At 32.0% G+C, this 24,661-nt stretch overlaps 1 protein-coding gene across 9 annotated transcripts in view; it reads right to left on the reverse strand.

The window, feature by feature from the left end:
- Nucleotides 1-24,661, reverse strand: part of LOC131843702 (polypyrimidine tract-binding protein 1) — a 455,306-nt gene that overhangs the window by 74,480 nt on the left and 356,165 nt on the right. For 6 of the 9 annotated variants that reach the window (XM_059192402.1, XM_059192397.1, XM_059192404.1 and 3 more), the window contains one exon: nucleotides 11,356-11,394. The exons of the other annotated variants lie outside the window; for them this stretch is intronic. In XM_059192402.1, the coding sequence (XP_059048385.1) occupies nucleotides 11,356-11,394 (39 nt within the window). The remainder of the gene's footprint in view (nucleotides 1-11,355; nucleotides 11,395-24,661) is intronic. 9 annotated transcript variants of the gene reach the window in all.

Consider the following 24,661-nt stretch of genomic DNA (forward strand, 5'->3'; position numbering starts at 1 on the left):
GATATGTGGATAAACAGTTGTGGGTAAATATATACATATCCGAGAGGCTTAGATGGAATACACTCGGTTTTGTTATGTACTTATAGAACAATATATTGTTGTATTCACTTATACCTTTACGTGCATCAATAAACAAAAGGATCCTATTTCAATTTGTTAATAATGTGTATAAAAATAGATTTTCATTGAAGATATAAATATTAAACGGTACATTGAGTAAGTCGTGACGATATTATATTACTGTTATTCATTTATAATAAATACATGTAGTATATGTATTTTATTAATTTAACCTGATACTAATAAGACATGAATTATTTAATAAAATATTCCAGTATAAGGAATTATGAAGTGAAATAACATTTAACACCAACAATTTACTTTTAATTTACTTATTCAATATTCATATGTAATTATATGTATGAGTTTGTAAAGCTCCCTGTGAAATTAATTAACGTGGCCTATTAAAGTTTTCCTTATCATTTGTGGTAATTCATTAGAAAACAAAAGGCTGTTACGACAGCCTCCCCATTCTAGGTAAAGCACAGGTTTTGTCAAAACAAGCTCAGTTTTTGAAGGTGAAACGTTCGTCTTTTCATACAAAAACTCAACTCATTTATCAAATCACTGTTGTCTACATAACACAGTCGGGCCTTATTGTGAACAGGCTAAAAAGCCCATTCACACAAAACGGAGCGTCGCGACGATCATACTGTATCAAATTATACGGGAAAATGATCCTTAACACTAAATGTTTTAAGTCCTTTCAACACAATTCTTAACGCTGCTTAACGGTGACGGTTCTGATCAGAGTAATTTAACGCGTAAATTAAACAAATAAAATTAATGAAAGCAAAAACCATCAGTTTGCAGAATGAAAATATTTGAGAATTATTAAAGGCAGTCAAAATATAATTAATATTTTCCATTATAATTAAAAATAAATGTTCACAAATAAAACGTATCAAATTGCATTAGATGAATACTTTATGTTTACATTCTAATTAATAAGTACATTAATCAAATAAGTGCAAAAGATTACATTTCACAGATAGTGCAACTATTAAATAATAAAAAATATGATTACATTAAAATTAATATAATTTTAATAACATTTTTTTATACTAAAACGTTTTTATTATAATGATCTAGTTTTTGTTATTATAATGATCAAACTTAATAGTAAGAAGTAAAGACGAGTATCGCTATTTTTTGTTTTTAATATTAATTAAAAGTAGCTAAATACTGTTTCTATAAACTGTCTACTGTCGCTACTATATACAAATACTATTATATTAGGTCTGAATATATTTTACACTATGTTTTTACAATAGGTGGGCTGAGAGTGCGGAAAAACGACGAACAAATAACATTCATTTGTTTAAGAGTGGGTTTACCTTCTTTAAGTGCTAGCATGCAGGGACTTGAATAACTGTGAGTGTTGCAGCGTGGAAGGCTCACTTAAAAATTACCCGGATAATTTCTATGAGGAACACGTAGCTTTGCAGTGCATAGCGGGGAGAATTGGGAGCCCGCTGCCGCGACTCGTCGCAGACTTTCTACAAGCGGGGATTGCTTAAACCAATTTTGTCTCGGTACTTAGGTACACCATTACGTATTAGTACACGAGCTCTCCAGCTTTAGCGACGTGATTAGCAGCTAAGTGAAATTTATTTTATCTGGCATACACAGCTCGAGTGTGTACCATTGTTTAATGGCACACTCCTTTAATATAGAAGTCATGTAATTTAATTGCATTTTCTGTATTACATTGTATTCTATAGTTTGTGTAAAATATATATATAAAAGACATTGATGGCGTAATGGTGTACACTGCCTAAATTTCCGATTATATGTAGGTACAATACATGTATATATTTATTAGTATTTCTGTTCGTATTGATTTAAATTTTTCTAAGTATTTGAAAAAGTATATATCAGAATAAGTATACATCAGAAGTAGAGTAAATAAAAAGAACGCAGAAAGACTGCCTTTTCATATATTTCTAATAATTGGTTCGAATTTAAATAATTATTATTAAGCTGGCATTAAAAATATTTACTGTGTCTTCCACCGAAGTTTTCACGTCGGAAACTCATATAAAAGACATTTTACCGGAGCTCCTAGCCTATCGGCGGTATTATTCAAATTAATTTAGAGCGGCGGTGAGGCAAAAAGTGCGCGCGTTGGGAACACCGCCCCATATTCATAGAGCTGCCCTAAATTAGCATCACAATGAAGTGTTAGAGGCGCGAGCGGCAAGTGCTTAATGCGACCTACGTCTTCACACGGGTATATTACATACTAATGAATTAAGTATAAAACTTCACAACCACCAATTTGTGTCGGCTTTGAACTTTGTTCACATGAATAGTATACATTCAGTAAATTCGAACGGGCACATTATCTGATCGCTGTACCTTCCTATGTGCGGTGATTAATATGCATATTTATTCATAGGAGCATATTATGTTAAGTGTGTCGAGTGATGCCACAGCTGAGCGGTGCGGTATATTGTTTTTTGGACCACCCTTTTACGCCTTCGCGCCTATAAATAAATCAAAATATTCAGGAAGGGCTCGACTTTAAGGCGGCTTAGCGGAATCGTAAAATTCAACAGCGCTCGCACAGCCCCAGGGTTTATCTTTCGGCAGCGCTTGCCGTGTTTTTGCTTGAATCGTAAAAGAGTATCACAGTATATGAATAGAAAGCAACCCTCGCTTTTACCGGAGACATATGGAGCAGAGCACTTTACAAGTTTAATGCTGAAAGCAGATTATCTGTTCATAAAGGAAATATGTCTATGCATATTCCAGTAATAACAACTTGAACATACATACATTCATTACTACTGCTTTTTTGAGATATTTTCCAATTTTTCTATGAAAAATCTAGTGCAATTAAAATATTTTGACTTACATGTTTGGGTCTATATTCAAAATTTATTTTATTGAAATTCTTTACTATTAAAAATCTTTGCCATTAATAAATGTGTCACATTAATATTCAACTTGGTCAAATTAAATTCATAAAGTTTTATAATGAAGAAATAAAAAAAAATACTACTTTGAATTCTAAAGACTGGTTTGCCTCAGATATGATAAAAACAAAATTATTAATTATATCTTCATTACTACAATACAATTATAACAGAAAAATAACAACAAAGAGAACATAATCAAATTACAACATAGATAAAAGCAAAAGAATAAAAAAGATTAAATTTGAAATGAATTTATGTAAGTCGATGTTTGGAATCTGAAATATCCGAAATTTATCCCCAAACAAAATACTGGAGGCTATTATTATTGCAAGTAGGGGGAGCGTTTTGGTCATTAATAACAATTTATTTAGCACAATACCGCAATTTTGGTCCACAAATGCTAACCTTTAGGAAAACGTAGATTTGATATTAAACGGGGAATCGTTTTGTAAATTGATTAGATAGTTTGTGATAAATTGTGCAAGTTTGTGTCGGTCCGTTTGTTTTGTTCACCAACATTAGAAACCTTCGGGAACCCTGATACATTGGTGTTGTTTTAATCACTCCGCAATAACTATATAAGAAGATTAAATGTAATGAAATGGTAAGCAGTGATTAATGATTTTTAATGAACAATTATTTATTTATTCAAGTATTTTATATAATTAGTGGATTATAAATACTGTCCTGACTCACACTGAATGGTTCGTCAGTTCAAATCTAACCGGGCCGAAGAATAAATATGTACTATACGTATCATATTAATATACGACTAACTCTCCTGTGAAAAAAACTGATAACAAAACCAAAAAGTAATCCAGACAGCGTGCGGGTAGGCTCGCTCACTCTCCGCGTAAGTTAAATTATTAGTTAATAATTATTAAATTTCGGATTGATCTTCCAGATGTAAAGACGGTTTAATAATTAAAAAAAAGACAGACCTGTATCCTCAATCTCTAAAATCCTTTTCTGTTTGTAATTCCAATTTGGTCAATGTCTTGATATTTATTTTGTACGTAACCTAACGTCAAACGCTATCAATTTGCAAGGTATTGATACTATACAGAAAAGACTATTCTAAGTATTTAGACATATATGTATGCTTTGCAGATTATTAGACTATGCATTTATTATTTACTTTTATACTGTGACTGATATTATATTTTTATACATTAATATTTTTTATACTTTCTTATTTTAAAAACAAATAATATTGTAAAAAAACAAACGTACTTTTATTCTAAAGTGTTTCACATTTCTACCGAAATATATAAAACATGTTAAAAGTTTTAAAAAAGCTTTCTCATTAAGTTTTATACATATGTGTGAAAATAATACTATGGAAGTTTCTTGAAGTTGATGAAAGTTAAATAAATATCCAGTTATTAATCAAACGGTACATCGCTGCGAGGACAATAAATGGCCTAAAATCTATAGAATTTTTCATTTGTGAACAAACCAGTCCAGTTTTTATAAAATACTTTCGTTTGTGTACACATAGGAGTAACTTTATTCAGCAAAGTTGCGGTTCCAAAGTTCCCCATTCGCAGCGATGGCAGCCGGCCATTGTGGCTAATTCAAGGCTATAATTAAATTTGTTTACATAATATTCTGTTACGAGACGAAAACTTTGGTAATATACCTCCAGGGAAAACAGTATTCTTTTATTATTTTTTATTATAAGTATTAAGGGACATTCATTCATTGAACAAATGCAGGTCACACTTATATTATAGTCGGTACCGCATTCAACTTAATTAGAAAGAAAATTTTAATGAAAAAAAAAGTATTTTATGTAGCTAAAACAAATAACTTTTTGTTAAATTCTATTTATATGGTTTATTTTATATATTATTACGCTATTGTTTTAACATTTCTGAGATTCTGTTTTTGTCACATATTTATGTATATAATAATGACAACGATGATCTCCGCGATCTACTCATTTGAAGTTTGGTGTCTATGCAGAAAAAATACCTGAAAAATTGATACAGACAAACAGAATAGTGTTATTCGTCGCAGAAGTGGTAAAAAAAAAGTGACCGAGTTTGCAAACAGCATAAATCAACGCCACGCCACAGTCTCCAATTCGTTTGTTGAAGATTTTTTTAGAAAGATAATGAAATTACCCTTGGAACTAAAGTGACCCGCCTGAGGAAAAACAACAATATTCTCATCCCCTCACTACAAAGAGGCCAGCATTTGTATTATCATTCCATTAAACAAAAGTCACCGGAGTTTCAAATGAAAACGCCAGAACTCATTATTCTTGGGGCAGAGAAATGATTTCAAATGTTAACAAGATTTCCCATAATAGAGTTGTTCACAGAGAGATTTAAGAAAAACAAGCATGAGCACGGCCCGCCTCGCCTTCTGTTGTGATTCAGAAGAATTGTGTTACTCAATAATAATGTGTCCTTCGTATACCGCGATGCCTGCAAATACTCCGGGCGGTACACGCAAATTCCGTTTGCTGTAAATACAAGAAACATTTGCGGTACATTGTTTTCTAATCATTGTTTTCTTTTACGTTACATAGCTACATTTTAATATACAATTTACTAGAAAGCGGTTTTTATATAAAAAGCTTTAGCAAATACGTTATTTACGAAAAAAACATATACCTACACTTAAGATACATAATTTTAATCGCTTTTGATAATATCCTATTTATTGTTAGAATAATGTTGTCAAGTAAACGTATTTATTTTATGTGCTTACCATTACACTGCGGATGCGATATTAAAATAGTAAAGATAAAAGAAACATTTATCTGTTGTTTATTCCAATCCACGATTTACCTACTTAACTTTGAGTATGGTATCGTTGGAGTTGAATAGGGACATTCCGTGGCTTTTGAGGCACAGGTACTCACTCTTCAAGACATTCATAAAGTAAGATTGTTAAATCTGAACAGCTCATCATCAAAAACTGAAGATATAGAATTAAGAGAGAAATATATCTAATTATTTTTAATATTAATACATTTTTATTTTCAGATTTGAGAATCTTTCAGATTTTCAAGTGTTTTCTCAATAAAATTGTTTTAAAGAACTATTTATTTATTTGAATTTGATATGGTAAGATAAAACCACGACCACCACGTTGTTCGATGAATTTGTTATCAATAGTTTTTCATCCCATTGGATGTCGTAAGCTTACAGTGACTAACTTTTCAGTTCCAGCCCAATTTAAACTCTCATCATATAGCACTTAAGTCTATAATAAACCTCGAAGTTCTTATAATGATCGTCTATACAAAGTATCAGTTGAACTACTTCTATTATTATAGCCATTTTCTTGTACACAAGCAAACAGAAAACAAGAATGAGGTACGGCAAATCCCGTACATTTTCGCGGGGTCCCTTGAGAAATTCCTATATAATATAATACATTGGGGAGGATCATTCTGCTCGTTTACTGCAGGATATATTTGTGAATGCTCATTTGTCAAATCTGTAGTCATTTATTCGATTATACAATACCCTTGTCATACATAACCTATAACTATATAACTGGGTTACGAAATAATTGGCTGTATGGAAGCGGCTATATTCATGATCCTAATTTAGTATTTTAAAATTAAGTTAAGTATGAAGCAGCCGTCTGTCTATTAAGCTTTTCTTTTTCTTCTGATTAGGCTCTTTGTTGAAGCTAGTTTCAACTAGTTGAAGATATATCTAAGGTAAATATCATTCATTTGCATACTCAATTAATACCCTTATAATCTGTCAAGTAGTTTTATGCATTGTACATACAAGCAATGGTTTACAGTATTAAATAACAAATATTAAGTGATTACGGGAGTTGTCTGAGTGTATACTTTTATAGTCGCCGGAGAGGTCTAAAATTTGAACAACAAGGGTTACAAACATATATTTATTATTAACTGGGTTAATAATAAATATAAGTGTACAATAATAAATCTTCAGAACCATAGAAATACATTTTGTTCTTTTGTATACCACTGAGGTGATAAGCATATCTAAGATACATATATTTGAAATAATCGGATATCGTGGGTTAAACTTAAGCTTAAACTACAATATCAGATGCAATGTAGTAGTATAATGTAATATAAAACATATAGATTGACAAGCATTATTTAGTATATTGATGAATATAACAATAGTATACAAATAATTTGAAACCCCCAGGGAAGACGTAAAGCGTCCGAATCTGTACAATTTAAATGCAAAACATTCCCATGTGGTATTTGGAAACTGATCTTCTAACTACTATTGCTTTATCTCGGTACTCCCATCCATTTGACAAAGGCACAGTGGAGCTACGAAACAGATAATATTGTCAAACGCGTAAGCTGCTTAATCTCAGGAGGTCTTATTGAATATATCAATTTGTGTCCATTTATTAAATACAAAGTTTGGGTACGATGATAATTTGCTCGCGAATCCATCCTTGGTTTACTTCAATAACGGTTTGCAAATGTTCTTCTAAACGTTTATACTATCTCTGATATTATTAGTGATGTATAAAAACATTCTTTAGGCTAGTGTTAATAAAGTCATAACATATCAAGATATGTACATACACGTAAAGTATTCCTTGTACTGTTATGTTCTTACTGGTGAACAAATAAGATCAAAGTAAATAAATAGCAGCTATAATAAGAACCTAATTTTATGGTATAACATATTTTAACAAATAACATATTTTCTAAAAGAAAGAAACGAAAACCTTTGATCTACTAATTATTAGTACCGATTGTTGTAACAATTCAGTTGAAATAAAACAAATTAATAGTTTCATGATAATCGCACGCAGCAAAACCGCCTGTTTTCATCTTAATTAAACATTGCACACCATAAACGGGGGTGCAAACGCTTTGTATCTCATAATACACCCTATTCGGGTAATGTTCTGTCTGCAATCGACAGAAATTAAATACGTCGATACTATTGACGGCAATTTTGGTTACGTGAAATTTCAGTATTTCCAAGTTAAACGCTTGTATTTAGCTCCAAACCGTATTGTTGCCTTTGACGTTATCTCTGCAAAATAGATTATTGAGTGCGTTGATATGGAAGCGAGTTGTTGTAGGCGTTTGTTGGTTATTAAGCAGCTGGATATCAAAGCCGTGTGTGTTCATAACAGTCGTATTGAATAAGAGATTTAATTTCAATATTAATTCTTAAGGAAGGGTTGAATACATAGTATTTCAATTACGAATATCTACAGCAATTATACATTTCGATTTATTGTATAACTGAAAATAACATACTAATTTAAGTTTATTTTTTATAGAAATGTATATATAATTTTGAAAAGATTAATTAAAGAGTCGAATTCAGCTTTGTATTAGGTATAGGTATAACTCAATTTGGTATATATATACAATTGCAATACTTTTTATATTATTTTTTTATATATGATACATATTATATTTATTGTGGACTACCAACTTTAAAGATGCAAAAAAAAAACATAGGTAGCAAGAGCAACAGCAAGGCAGTACACCAACGTACCGAATAGATTGTAAAAGTTTTTTGGGAACGTAAAAACACCGCAGTGTAAAGCGAAACCTTCATATTTATTTCTGTTATTCGTTAAAGAGCTCGTAAAGTTAATAAAGGGTTTTTTGTAACAAGCAGGCAGCAAGTCCGAGATAAGCCCGAGCTCTCGGCGGGTTGAAATCTTTTAAAACGTCGTTAAAACGAACCCCTGCTATACACAGACAAAGGCCCAACAGGCTAATTGTTGACGAAAAATATTCTCGATGCAAATTCGCACTCTTTACAGCCCATTCGGAATTTGTACTCGACCCGAAAGAAGTTAACGTAATTAGGCCCGCGGTACACTGGATTTTGCAAAACACTGCCACGATATAATTGTCGTAAACTTTGGACCTAAAATAAATTATGAGTACACAGCGACTACCTACTTTTCATGTTAAATGTATACTAATGTTGTAAAGAGGAAAGATTCAATTGTTTGTTTGTTTGCATTAATAGATTGTGGAATAAACTACCTGTCCAGGTTTTCTCGAGATACTACAACATGGGGTTTCAAGATATTAAGGTTTCTTAGGGATCGGCAATGCGCACGTAACACCTCTGATGTATCAGGCGTTCATAGGCCACTGTAAACTATTACCATCAGATCGGTCATATGCTTCTTTGCCACCATCGTACTAAAAAAAGGCTCCGACACTACTGGACCGATTTGAAAAAAAATATACTGTTATAATTCAACATTAGACCCGATAAACATAGGCGATAGAAATTATATAAAAATAATACTAAAGGAAATCTTTAAATAGCGTAGGCTGCGGAAACTATTGACAATAGATAAAAGTGATGTAGGTACTACAGTCTTATAGAAAACATCCGTATCGAAGTGTGTACGTGTGTGTGTTAAAATATTTGTTAAATATCAGTGCGAAGACGGAACAGGCTACTAGTATTTAATAACTTACGGTGTTTCACACCTTTAGTCCTTTGAGGGTTTAGAAAGGAGCGGGAAATGAGAATCGATGATACGATATCATTCGGACCGCAATAAATTTTTCAATCATCTCAGGGAAACTGGGTGTTTCGAAGGGAAAACAAAGTATTTTAACGAGTTTTTCTCTAATAACAGCGAGGCATATCGAGAGCGAAGCGCGACTTATGTTGTACTTATAGTTGTACACATAATTTTTTAATTATAATTTTAGAACATATGTTTCGTTATTTATGACATAATATAATATAATTTACTGATTTTGTTTTAAAAACAGAATATATATTTTTTTATTAAAATTTCTTATGTTGTAAATCTCTTTAGTAAAAAATTGGAACTGAACCTAGTATCCAATTGGTACAGTACAATCAGTACAGTCCTCCCATATAAATACAATAAGCTGGGTTTCTTAATTGGCATAGGTATCTAGAGAGCTCATTGGACACACTTCTCCCCAAAGACAAAGGTTCTTGGAGTCCCTGCAATCCGATCCGCCACCGCCCCCTCGGTAATTTTCTCGTTAACGGAATGAATAAAACATTTCATTCCTTACCTTTCTTTTGTAATTGTTAATGGTTGATGGGTTTTGGAAATTTATGTTCGTTTCTTTCAGAAATCTTGTTTTGTAGCATCATTTGTTAATCTATCGATTTTTTCATCATTTATTGAGAATATTATATAAATATTTATAAATTAACCAATTTGATATGATCTGTGACTGCATGTCATTGACATAACAACATATTTCAAGTTTCCATAACATACTAACAAAATAAAAGGATTCACGGTTACGGTAGACAATTTGCAAAAGAAAATGCGTAATGATAAAATATGTAGCTCTAACGAGAACCTCAAAATTGCTCATAAGCAATGAAACAGCGCAATTTCATGAGAAAGGCGGCCTGCAAATAAACCAAAGCGGAGCACATTCCCGCCTCCATAAAACGCAGACTGAAATAAACGTAACAGACTCGGTTCTTTAAAAAATCCACTCGACGACAACCGCAAAGCTCAGCAAAAATCTTTAGTGTGAGCCCGAATTCCAGTGTCGGAATTTTCATAACTGGCGCGTGGCGACGGCGGTTGTTGAAGCGTTCCAGGTGAAAGATACCGAATTTATGTCCCGAGGCGCGTTCTGATCGCGATCCACTGCCGCCGGCGGCCGAGATCCTGCCGCTGTACTTTATTAGGTACCAGCTTACACCCCACCCGCCCCCGCTCCGTCCGCCCGCTATCTCAAGAAATATGTTTGCAGCCCGATCATAATAAACACACCCATATGAATGCTGTCCACATGAAAGAGTTTATTTCGCCAGGTGTCATGTTCATGTGCGATCATGAAACGTAAACACGTCCTTTTTATTTTAATAAACATTGAGGCGGAACCCAACTTGCGGCAATACTTTCTTCGGCTATTTTGGAGAAATGAATAGGAAATGCTGTTAATCCAACAACGGAATCGAGATGCCTTTAACAAGAAGCGGCTCGTGAGCCAAGTGCAGGATATTGTGGGCCACACCCCGCGAAGATTACGTGAGTTTTTCATATAAAGCCATTCAGCCAATTTCCTCATATCCTACACAGGAGCATAATAAGGGAGGCTTTTGTGAAGGAAAGAGGTTCGTGCACCTACAATGCGTAGCTACCGTGTGTATTCGCCGTTGAAAAGGGTAGAGAGGCGCAATATTCGGCTCTCACTCGGATCGGATAACTTTGGATATTTAGGGCACTGACGATGTGAACAAATAGCTACGTTTTTACTATGTCAACGTCTGCACGACGGTTGAATCAGTTTGAGTATTCAATTTTCATCTACGGGTATCTGTGCCAACGTAAAAATATTGCGGGTATAAAGCATAAAGAGTATTTTATCTTAAATATAAATAATAATAAAAAATTGAAATCTTACATTTTGATGTGTGTCTCGCATATTCAGGACGGTGCTTACCTGAAACAAACATTAAATTTATTAATAATTGAAGTTATTGAAAGTAGTTTTCATTTATTTGTACACTGATGTCCTTATTACTATACTTACGAGTAAATATTAAAGTCTCTAAGAATATATTTGTTACTTGATTACGCCGAAGTAATTTAACGAAATTACATGTTCTCTTTACACGTACAAATTACATACTAATAATTTATAAACTTTTTATCGTAATTAAAATAATATTTGTGGTATGATACTTTTACCTACGTCAATGTGTATTTAGATAATAGAAATAAATTACTATAATAGTCTGTACTATGAATAAAAAAGCTATTACATAATACAATATAATAATGACAAAAGTTAAAAGATGATTAAAAGTCATTAAAATATTCAATATAATGAAAAATAGAAAACATTTCTTATTTAATACTTGTGTTAGCACATATTTATTAATGTTACTGTGAAATAAATCTGTAAGAATTTTCTGTGAATCTGCTTTGTAAAATTTATCTAAATATTATTTATTTACTATCTGCTTTTAGACAAGATTATTATGATTAATATATATGTTTTCAATACACTAAAAAAGTCAAGTAAGTAGTAGAACCTTTACAGTACTATTGAACAAATAGTCAGTGAAGTTTATAACAGTTTATTATTTAACATGTACGCAGCAATTATGTCGGGGTCTCGTGAACAGCTGATGTTGACAGCGGTGACCGCGGTCGCGGCTCACCCGCCATGTACCAACCTCACCCCTATACCTATCTATATATTGTTACACAGAAATTAAGGTATTTAATATCAAACAGCCACAGCAAACAACATAACCACAATAAACAGTGTTACTATTACCACAGATAACATAATATTACATACAGATACCCCATCCCATACAAGAAAATGGTTCCTTCCTAACTCGGGCTATTCTTCGGGCTATTTTATTTCACCGCCGTAGCCGCTAGATGTCTCTAGATCTGAAGCAGTTCGGATTACTAGTGGGTGCTTAGTAACAAAGCACGAAAATAGATGGCAGTCAATTCAGTCTACATGACATCTGTTTTGCAAAGATAGGTATATACAAGATATGTAGGTAACTGTATCGTGTACCTCATTAGGGACGATTCAAGATTCAATGTAAATGTGTAGGTATAATATCGTTAGCCGATACCCTGCAGATATGGCTTATGTGCCAATGTATATATTATGTTATAGTTTATTCTACATTCCATGCCTATTTTTTTCTCTCGACGAAGATATGTTGTAACGCGTCTGCGCTATACGTATAGCCCGATTTTGATACGTTTATACTCGTACGTATCAACATCGGGCTATATGATTTTTTATTTCAATCGTTATGTGTAAGAGACTGGTTTTAGCTACAATGAATTTACTGGTATATACCTCATGTATTCTACGATGTACCCCTCTTTTCCCTAATGAGAATTCCGCTATATCTTATATATAAACTTCGTATCACAGTGTTAGTTGCCATATTTCTCCCACATTTTGATGAAATTTGATATGTATACTTGCTAGGTCTGAGGTAGGGTTGTTATCTATTTTTTATACCCCTAAGTCATAAAAAAAATTCAGGGTAGGCCACCCCGCCTACCCTGAATTTTTTTTTTTTTGTATTATGGACAATTTTTTATTTATTTATAATGTTACATACACGCCTAAATTTTGGCCCGTCTTTCACCAACCCCTATTTTTAATAGCGATATTCTTACAAATATTATAAATGCTAAAGTAACTCTGTCTGTTTGTCTCGCTTTCACGCCCGTTACACGTTAGAAATGTGTAACGGGGGAACATGTTACTTAGTACGAAATTATGTATATTACAATAAAACTTAACGAGAAAATATTATAATGATGTCACTGGAACACTCATTGCTTTACTACTATACCGTCCATTAGTCGCGAACTTTCTGGATGCGCGAGAGGCGCGCTCTATTGGTCCGTCGGTGCGGTTACCGCACGACGCGCATGCGCTGTACGCTTAGATGAGTCTCACGGCACGGGCGTAAGTACTTACTATGTATATATGTATACATATGGGTGTCACAAATGTTTTTATTTAATATTACTCTATTATCTAAGCCAGTAATGTGTGCTTATTTTGAACTTGATAATATTCAGAATTACTTGTATACATAACTTTCGATATCTACAATAATAATATCTTTGATGTATGAAAGAAATGTATGTACCTACATTAAAAGATAATTTTTGACATGTATGAAATGTATGAAAGAAATGTATGTACCTACCTTAAAAGATAATTTTTGACATGTATGAAATGTATGTACCTACATTAAAAGATAATTTTTGACATGTATGAAATGTATGTACCTACATTAAAATATAATTTTTGAAATGTATGCACCGTACAATAACAATACACGTTAAACATCATACCACAGAGTCATACGCAAGTTAAAAACAAACTGCTATGATATTAATGAGAAAGGAAAATCAACTTTATGGTATTCGAGTTAGGGTCGATTTCTGTCTTTTTTTTAAATACTATTTTTAATCTTGCCAGTATTCAAAGACAACTACGATTCGTACTCGATATTTTAAATTATTATGTAATCGATTTTTCAGTACAAATGTAAATAACCAACGACACTAATAATGTACTACTATATTCCGTTCTTTGAAACGGAACACTGCTATAATACAAAATAATGAAAATTTACTGTTCACAACGACTCATTAAAAGCATCATCGAATAATGCGCTGTAATAAAATCCTGTTATCGATTATTCAAAAAAATCGATAATACATGTATTTATTTTTAATATGACAACACTTCATACATAAGTATTTTTTATATGTTTAATTTACAATAATGATATATTAAGTGCTTATTATTGGAAAATATAAAAAAGACATTTAATTAGGCCGATACAAATGACAACAATGCCATCTATGAAAGCATTTTGAAAACATTGAGCCCCGTATTAGCACTGATTAAATTAATTAAGTACTGGAAAATAACAAAATGAGTAAATATATGAAAATTACTTTTCTAAACGCATTATTTCATTTTAACATGTATATATAACTTTTTAAAAATTGATTAAACATTTTTGTAAACACAGTTTTGTTTTTTAAAACGTTTGCAAAACTATGAAGAATTCCATCGATACCAATCACGCCATCTATATGCAACTTTTAGCAATAATAATGGCTACTTCCTCACGGATTGCCACTGCTATTACTAAAGCCTAGTTCGTACTACTGTAAATAAATGTAAACTTCAGTCCAACGCCAAGTAATTTAACTACTAAAAAACATTACATTAATGTAATAATAATTATATTACATTATTATAATACCTCGAAATTCAGCAACTATGATGGTCTTCATACCTATCTATCAGTGTATTGATTCACAGAAATATTTTAGTAGCGAACAAAGCATAATTACAATGTTATTGTTATATAAGCTTGATTCGTACTGTCTTGCTAAATTACTTAAGTGCCTTTAAATTTAGTTAATGAAATGCTTTTTTCGAATAAATTCAATTAATATTCTATTGCATGAATCATTATTTCAGTCTTAGATCACTGAAGTTTAATATTCTCGCAGCTTATTACATAAGGCCCATACGACCCTGGCAAACAGTTAATATTGATACGGTGACTGTGGTCTCTACTAAACCACTATATTACCAATACCAACCCTATTACTCTCTTCCTATATAACGTTTCACGCAATTTTAGTTGCTTATTTAATATCAAATAACACAACCAATATTATTATTACTATAGTCCGGTATGCACTTATCTGACGTTTCAGCTAGCCATAATTAAAACAAATGACTCTCTATTCGATTAAAATATATATGCTGTGTAACCTGCGTTTTGAAATTGGCGTAAATACTTTTTTTTTATTATAACTAGTCAAAATAACCGTAGTCGGTCAACACCATCATCAACATCAACATCGATTTAAAAACGACATTGCTCTAATACTTGCTTTTTAATTTTCGAATTCGATACACTATGAAAATGGTCTTTATTTAATTTATTTGTGTGGAAACATCTCGCGGACTCCGGGAGTGCTGTTCCCATTGCAATAAATCGTTGCAGACGTGCGGCGAGCTAGCCGCGTTTTTACTGTCGATAGTTTCCCGCGTTAATCTACAACTGCCAATGTAGGCAGCGTTAGGCCTTGTATACATTCGACGATAACACGATAAATATATGAGCAATAATAGTACATCTATATTTACATATTAATTAAGGAATAAGTTTACTTTAATATCATTAAAAAGCAACACGACATTAATTTTATAATTTACATGAGAAGTAAAAGTAAAATTAAGCTGTAATAATATGAGTTAGAATAAAGATTAGAAATTTTTGGAATAAAACGGAACAGGAACTATTAATAGCTAGAAAAACACAGCTGCTATATGTTAGTAAGTGTTGCTTTACATTAATAATATGATTTCAGTGCTGATGTATAAAATTCTTTAAATTAGCATAAGCTCGCTATTCTGAAGCAATACATATAAACTAACTTTCCTATCTTTTGGGCGCATTTCAAACAGATTGGTCCCCACCGTGTCGACCGGATTAGTTTTTATCCCTAATTTGAATAAAACACATTCGAAGGAACAATTTTATTGGGTATCATTAAGCGCGACCCATTTTGATCGCAACGTGAATAGATTACCTTTATGTCGACCAACTTTTCTCCGATACAATGCCACTTCTATGAGTTTACGGACGGTGTAAAACATGACCATCACACTTTTACGACTGTCGCTTAACATACGCAGTCGTAAAACTGAGAAGGTACCAAAACTACAGATACATAGACATAAACAATGGTCATTTCGCAGTTCGTTAGCTAATTGGGACATTTATGTACTTTTACTGACTATACGAGTTCCGCAACGTATAAACAATCAAATAAATGAGGTTTCTATCAAACAGTATAATTTTCGCAAAATTTAAGTCGAGTGAATTTGGATTTGGATCTATGTGAGTTCTCATTCACAAGTACCTAAAGTTGATACGCATATGTTTGATATGTTAAATGTTCGTTTCACAAACATTCAAAATGAATTACACATGGTGTTCATTTTCATGTTCACTCGCCGGGTTATTTTTATTTAATTCTAGGCAGGTGCGCCGCGGCCGTATTTTAGCCAATATTTTTGCACGATTACCATGCTGATGAAAAGGCAACATCAGAACATGAACGTGTCTCATACGTACACGTATATATAGTTTTGTTAATTCCAATTTAAACGACTTCTTTGACGGAGACATATTCGCACCTAATCCAAATATTTAAATGAAGCCATCCCTCTATATACTACGTTTTTCTAATGTCTAAAATTCTTTTTTAAACCACTGGTATGCCAAACAAGCTGGCGACTTACCTAAAATAAAATGGTAACCTATGACAGCTATAAGAATATTACAAAATAAATTCTGACACCAATGGAAATAAAGATATATATGTATTGTATATATATTGTAGATATATTAAACTTACATATAATTTAAGTGTTAAAATTTGAATTCTTACTTTAAGGTGTCAGAAGTTTAAGAGGTTTTATAAAAGTAGAATTACGGACTTACAATTTGTACAGGAAATTGTTTGTTATCAATCAGTCTCAGTTGCTGCATGTATTAGGAAATATTTAATTTTACATAAGTATTAAAATGCAATAACAATAAATGGATAAAACCGATTATCTTCTCCGTTGGAACCAATAAGTAGAGATCCCGATCGTGGCTTTCCCCAATAAATATATCGAGATGAGACCAAGATAAACATATCGAAGCGAGCGAGCGGTTGGTTTAAAATATGCAGCCTTCCGCGCTTCGTGAAATTCGTGTAAACAAATGTAGCGGCCGTCTACGGATAAATCTTCAGATATTATTGTATTCAAAACTTATACGTAAGATGTATCGAACAATATTTATATGAATCGAAGTATACATATGATGCTACTCACTTCTTTTTTTGCAATTGGCATAGCAAATAAACTAGTGGCCCACCTGATGATAACTGACAGTAACAGTTGCCTATATAGATGAACAGCAACCACGAACATCACATCATTATGTGAAACCAGTGTCACCATTCATGCGTTACCAATCATTCCGGAAGACTATATATCATGCCTATCTAATAATTTCACTGTATATTCTCATCCAATTACAATCGAAACTGCTTACAAGAATAGTTATGTACTTAGCGGCTAAAATATATAAGACTGAGGTATTCACGTAAAAGACTTTTTACAAAGTCTACCTCCGAAAATACATACGAGTACGACGCATTTGAATATATATTGCAACGTACAGAAGAAAAAACATTAAAACTGTAGAAAAACAAACTACCACCAATATAAGCAAGTAAAATGTTACTCTAAATATCTAACATTGAAGCGGAAACTTTTCTAAACGAGTATAAATAAATACGAGGTTACGGGTTCTACTGAGCACTAAATAGTTATAACCAAACCGGTAAAACAGGTACCAATAAGATAGATATATTGATAGTCAATAACAGAATGTCATGAGTTCACGATAAAATCGCCAAATAAATATGTTGAACTTATTCAATAAATAATTTTAGAGTTTTACTAAATCTTTTAATTTATTTATATTCACAGCAGATCAATTACCAGTAGGCAAAGACCCCGAGTGCTATTAGTCTTTATGCTTATGTACGTGAAATAATATTAATATTATCTGCGGTTTTGCCGTCATATAGTCACGTAGTTGCCAGGGTTGCAAACCGTAAGAGATTTTCATCTATACAAGTACATCATCATCCTATTAGTGGTACGGAAAAACTTTTAAAATTGGCAACCCTTGTGTCTATTTGTATATCTAGAGAGTAACCTTCGAACAGTATATATTATTTCGAATAGTGTACATTACTTTTGATGAATTCAGTGTTTTTAATACTAGACGGCCGTTATAGCTACGCACGGGTGGACATTCATTCTAAATATTACGGAATAAAGTTGTAGCGTAGAAATAATATTGAAATAACTTCAGTTGTTTTTGACTTTAATTGTTACAAACATACAGCTATTTGTGCTTTTTAATATTAGGATTAATTATTATTGTAACTGATTATTTTGTAATGTTAATTTGCAATATATGTACATATTTGGTTATTACAACCAACCAACTTGTAAATTTACGATATAACAGAAATAAAATGAGATGGCTAATACTTATGTTGGTGTATCAGTAGTTTATTAACAACATATTGAGCACAGAATATCCCCAGCGTAAATAGTCAATGGATCCTCTTATAGGCAATTATTTTATATTTACCTCTCTACACGGAAATCAATATGGCGCCAATTAATCGTAGTACATAAATATAATAGAAGGTGGAAGAGCTATCTTACTAATTAGGTGCAAACAAGCCCTGGGATTTTCGAAATAATATTTATCATAGAACATCCAGCTCTTCGTAAATAAATACGACAAATTTCTTATACAATACCTCTGTCATTTAAAATATACTTTGTCATATCAATAATAAGGTTTTTTTTTAAATAAATAAGGATATACATAGCTTTGTTTGGTTAAAATACCATCTAGTAATAAACTAAGCAGAGCTTGTAGTGAGTCAGTTGTTAATATAAATGTTTACCACTATAACAAAATGATGTAGGGTTAGACGGTATACAACAAAAATTATACAGAGATGAGTAAGTAATGATGGCTACTGCAGTGTATGGTTGATTTCCACATGGTCCGTCCTGGACCAATCGTTATTTCCCGGTGATTTCCTCATGACTGACCTGATATCATGCTCATTTTATAATGATTAACTGGTGGCCTGCCGTACTGTTAGCACTGCACAATTCCATTATCATCCATTAAAAACATAAAGTTATATAAAAATTAAAAATATATTTATGCAGAAAAGAGTGCAACAACTTATGAAATGTTTTGTATTTGTATCGCAATTTACAAAATACAAGTCGGAAACAAATATTCAACTTGTATTCGACTGTGGAATCGTATTTTACGAGTACCGTGGCAAGAACGGGCTTATAATGTCAAAAGTATGTGGCTGGGGGAATGTACATGTATACCAACTATTATATTTTAAGTATGGCATCTGAAGATCTCGGGTCTATTTCATAGTAGGTATACATTGCAACATTCATATTGTAAATTTAACTATACATACATTACTAATTAATATACATTTTATAATAGTAATTATTTACAATTATTATAAGTATAATTGTGCAAATAGTAAAATTATACTCATGTACACAGGTCTTTTGTACTACTTAGATACTTCAGTAAATTTTATAATTTAAACCGATTGTAATCAAGATTAGACTTGTGTTCCTATCTCACATATTTTATTATTTATTATGCTAAAATTTGTTAATATTTTTGTATCGAAATTATATAGAATAACCACATTATCCAAAACTATACGGTTAGAATAGAAAGGAGATAATACACTGGGATGTATAAATTTTCTATTCTGAATCATAATTCATTGAAACGAAACATTTGAATTCAAAATGACCAATAGACTATCTATTGCTTACGGTCAGTACGAAATCTGAAACGCAAATATATTCATATGCAAATGTTGGATGCACACCGGGTGAAAGTTAAATCGCCAGAATGAAAGTTGTGCAAAACGATCATTTATGCGAATAAAAATTATCACAACCCGTAGTGTCGACGCTGACGTGACGCGGACGTGTGAAACGCGTACGACCTACGTTTCGTACGCGGTAGTGCTACGAACGCACTTACTACGCACACAATGCAATCATTAGGGCCGTGTCAGAAAAAAAATTCCTACAATAATTTATTTTTTCACGATTATCTAAATCGTGAAAAAATAAATTATTGTAGGAATATATTCAGTCGTTTAATATTATATCCCTACTAATAGATATTATAATCGAGTCTAAATTGATAAAATGGTTACAATGAAATTGAACTTAAATCTAGATTGTATACATTTTTCAATTTGACAATAGGCTAGGCGTAAAATAAAAAAAATTACGGGATCTTAGACCGTTTTTTCTATTATAATTGAGACCATTATTATTTCAGCAGTGTTACAACAGTTATGATCACGGGTAAACGTGGCAAGATTCCGTGATATTCTTAATTTTAAGTCTAAACAGGATTTTAATCGTGAACGGAAATAAGCTATATTTTATCCAAAAAAAGCAGACGTATCTTGAAATGGGTTCTACGATCGTTGTTCCTGCTAAATATACGATCAGTAATATTTATGAATTTTAGTTATAAATGCATATACATACGTAGTATTGCAACAAATTAAAGGAAATTAGTTAAAAGCACTAGTGAGGTTATTCATTTTAGCGCCATTTATTTGATATCGTCGCTTTACTTTTATTGATGTGTCAACCCTATCAGACGCAGCTACGTAGCTATCTACATAGTAGCTAGTAGGCGACATTCGGCTCAGCGTAGCGAACGACCGGAAGTCAACCTGTAAGTAATATATTTTTAATTGATACACTCAACAACCGATGTGTCGAGTAAACATTTACCCGTTAATTTGAATGATGCCGGGGCTTTTGTAGGCCGCATTCCACTCAAAATGTTTGCAGCGGGTACATAAGTGCATTTCAGTTTATTTCAATTTTAAACAGTGGAAAATTGTTACAATATATTACAATTAATTAATATGCAATGAATGAAGTACCAATTTATAAAGTCGATCATAGTGATTCAAGGAAAATATAATGAACAAAATATATTTTCTGAACAATTTGGAAACATATTTTAGGAAATTAAATTAATGGGAAAATTTCACGTCCATATTTTAAATACGAAGGTATATATATAGGATAGGTTTTTAATTATACCAAAACCTACCTACCTATAAAGACCTGTTCTGAATTCCGACTGATTAATTCGACAACAGAAAGTGACAAAAACTTGAAATTGAAACATGATTAACATTTCATTTAAGAAGGCACCCAATAAGACTTTTGTAATATTCTATTAGTAAAAGGGTTAGATTGAGGATATGTTTCTACGTCAATATATGTATATCCAACATATAATGGAAACGAATACAAATCCGCAGCAACCACCCGTTCTTTAAATATATCAAAAACAACAAGCATTGTTTTATTTTTAAATTCGTAAACTATAACCCTTGTATGGAATAACAACAATTTCTAATAGTCTGTTGCAAAAGTTACGTGTTCACTGCGAGCGTAAAGCAATGCAATGATTTTTCATTTCCAACGCAGTTGCCTCCATTGCACTGAATACCAATTAGAGTTGAACTACTGAATCGATGGTATGTAACAATGCATAGCCTACACGCATATGTATAGGTACTAGATACGAGCATGTATAGAAGATTAATTTCTAGGTATGAACAGATTAAACAATAATTTCGATGCCTCTTCAATGTAATGTTTGAATACCTATACCAGGTATCAGATTCAATCCTCATAACTAGTGATTTAGTCCTCATTCACCAAGTGTAATCAGTATGTCAAAACGGCATAAATTCCCTGAATGAAGATGTGATATACAATATTACTTGCGCCAATATTGTTATATAGTTTTGTCATTTTGGCATAGAGGGATAATACGTTATACGAATTCACATATTACATAAATACTTACAAAACTAATCAATTGACGATGTAATCTGACTGATTGACTTATTTTTATTAATAGATTTGGATATATCTCCTGTTGGATGATGTTTGCTTAATATTAAAAAATTAGCAGCATGAACTAAGAGGATAGACAACTTATTTAGTTATATCATGTTATAAATATGATAAAACAGCTTAATTGTACAAAATGTGACTTTCTACACGAGTATAGCAGATTGTTTTTATATGTACTTGGAATGGTAAACAAATTGATCGCCCACCAGATGGTAAGTGGTAACCGTTGCTAACATACATGAACACCACCACAAACAATACGTTATCATTTCAATTTGTATATATTTGTATTACGCGTGATACAGCTTAAACTTTCCCAGTACTAAGATGTCACGACTGTTATCCTATAAATTCACTGCCTTGTTACTCTTAGCATAACAAATATATTTGTTCCGCGTGTGTAAACAAAATAAAAATAATTCCATACTTTGAAAGGTAATAAATACGTTGTAATCGTTCAATAAAAATCTATGTGATATGGACAGACGTTAAAATAGTTTAGTACAAGATGGGTACATTGTGGATTGAATAGATTTAATACGATTGCAAGCTTTTCAAACTAAACATCTGTCACCGTTATACTACACATCAATAGGATGTGCAATATGTATCTATGTAATTAGAAGAATTTATGGATGTATGGGTATTAGCCGTAAGGCATTTGCATCAAATACGATTATATTCAATTGAAAAGCAGATACACTAACAAATGTTTTGAGTATTCAGAATGATATATTACGCCAACAATGAGCACCTATACTACATAAGGCTAATTATTAATTTATTGATTGTATCATACAAACTGAGAAAATTATCAAGACTCATGAAAGGTGTCATAAGTTAAGCCTTTATGTTTCTGTAACCTAATGTCATATTATGATAAACAATTCAGTGTTATTTGAAGTCAGAAAAAAATCAACACACTCGAGAAACTGTTGCTATACTTTTAAGTATATATACTTAAAAGTATAGCAACAGTACTTACATATTATTATTCTGTAACTTACTTAAAAGTATATATTACACTTAAACTTATATATTATTATATACAGAATATACTTTTAAGTGCTATACTTTCCTGTAAATTATTTTAGTATTTTCGAGTTGGTATTGCAGATGTAATTATTTGTATATTTAGATTAGCAGATGGTTATCAGCGTATTTCATAATAAATATGATACATATTATTATGCATTAATACCATATAAATAAAAGTTATTTCACATAATATAATAATCACTTAATATAATACAAACATTTTCTACATTTCCTAATTAAAAAAGACTACGTACAATATAAGAATCAAAAATAAATAACAATTAAAACTATTTGAATATGAAATACCCGTAAAATAAGATATAAATGTTAAGTTATATGTCATTGCTTCCATATAACAGAACTCCTGCAGATTTACTTACATCTATAACTTTTTAAAGCAGCACAGTTTATCATAAGAGAATTTAAAGTTGCTAAGAGCTTATAATAAAAATTCAAGCAATTTTGACGACGTTTAAAATTATAATGCGAGCGAAATATTAAAAATGAGGATAAGGCCCCGTAAATAAGTTATTAAAAAAATTAAGACTCTCAAGCGAGACGACTCAACCGACTTAAAAGTCATCAAGTGTCGTGAAACTTCTAGGGTTATTGAAATTTACTTTTTAAAACAATGTTAAAGTGCATGACGCCGTCTGTATTTACGTTGCAGCCGAATGGGTGGTAGGTAAAGTTTTTACGATAGCCCGTCCTGGGGAATATCGTCGGTGCATTAACGTTTTAATGCGCCCCACAGTTCCACTAGCTAAAATTTAAAATTGGTTCGCGAAACAGTTGCGCCGATTAGAGCGGATTGGGACCAAACTAATTTCCGGACTGGACGTTTAAATGGTTTTCAATTATTCGGGATGAAGTCTGCTATTAATTTTCATTATCAAATAATCAAATTATGGATTGCCATTATTTGATATAGCGAGTAAATGAAATTGCGCCTATTCAATTTATAATCGTCTGTGGATTTGAATAGATAACTAGTTCAGATCGTTATGGCGAACGTCGGCATTCAAGAAACACTTATCTAGTTTAAGTTTTATAACAAAAAAAAAAAATTTCATTGAATTTCGTAGATTTATCTTAATTGACTGATCTATCAAGATACAACTTAAAGAACTTTCAAATTTCGAATACCTTATTACGTAAACATTGACAAAGGATTTTCTGAAATTTCTACTAAAGCAGGTGATAACGAATTGATCCTGACAATACCATGAGACAGTACATATATAAATTTAGTACAGTACATATATTTAGGGAAAGATAGTCATGTAACATATATGTTGAACTTTATGCTAGCAAAAGGATACACCGAAAGGCCGGTATCAATTTCCGGAGCCTCTGCACCATTTGATTTATGTGTACGATGACTTTTTTTATTAGGGCACGGCTACAGTTTGTTTCAGATTCGGATTGCGAAACGGTCTCTGTTTGTATAAAAATAGTTAACATTGTAGTAGTTTTATACTACCGCCGTGTGAGTCACACGGTTATGATAACCGTAAAGGTTCATTGCGAA

Source organism: Achroia grisella, unplaced genomic scaffold (assembly GCF_030625045.1).
Source record: "Achroia grisella isolate CSIRO2021 unplaced genomic scaffold, CSIRO_AGI_Agris_v1 utg327, whole genome shotgun sequence".
NCBI classification, from domain to species: Eukaryota; Metazoa; Arthropoda; class Insecta; order Lepidoptera; family Pyralidae; genus Achroia; species Achroia grisella.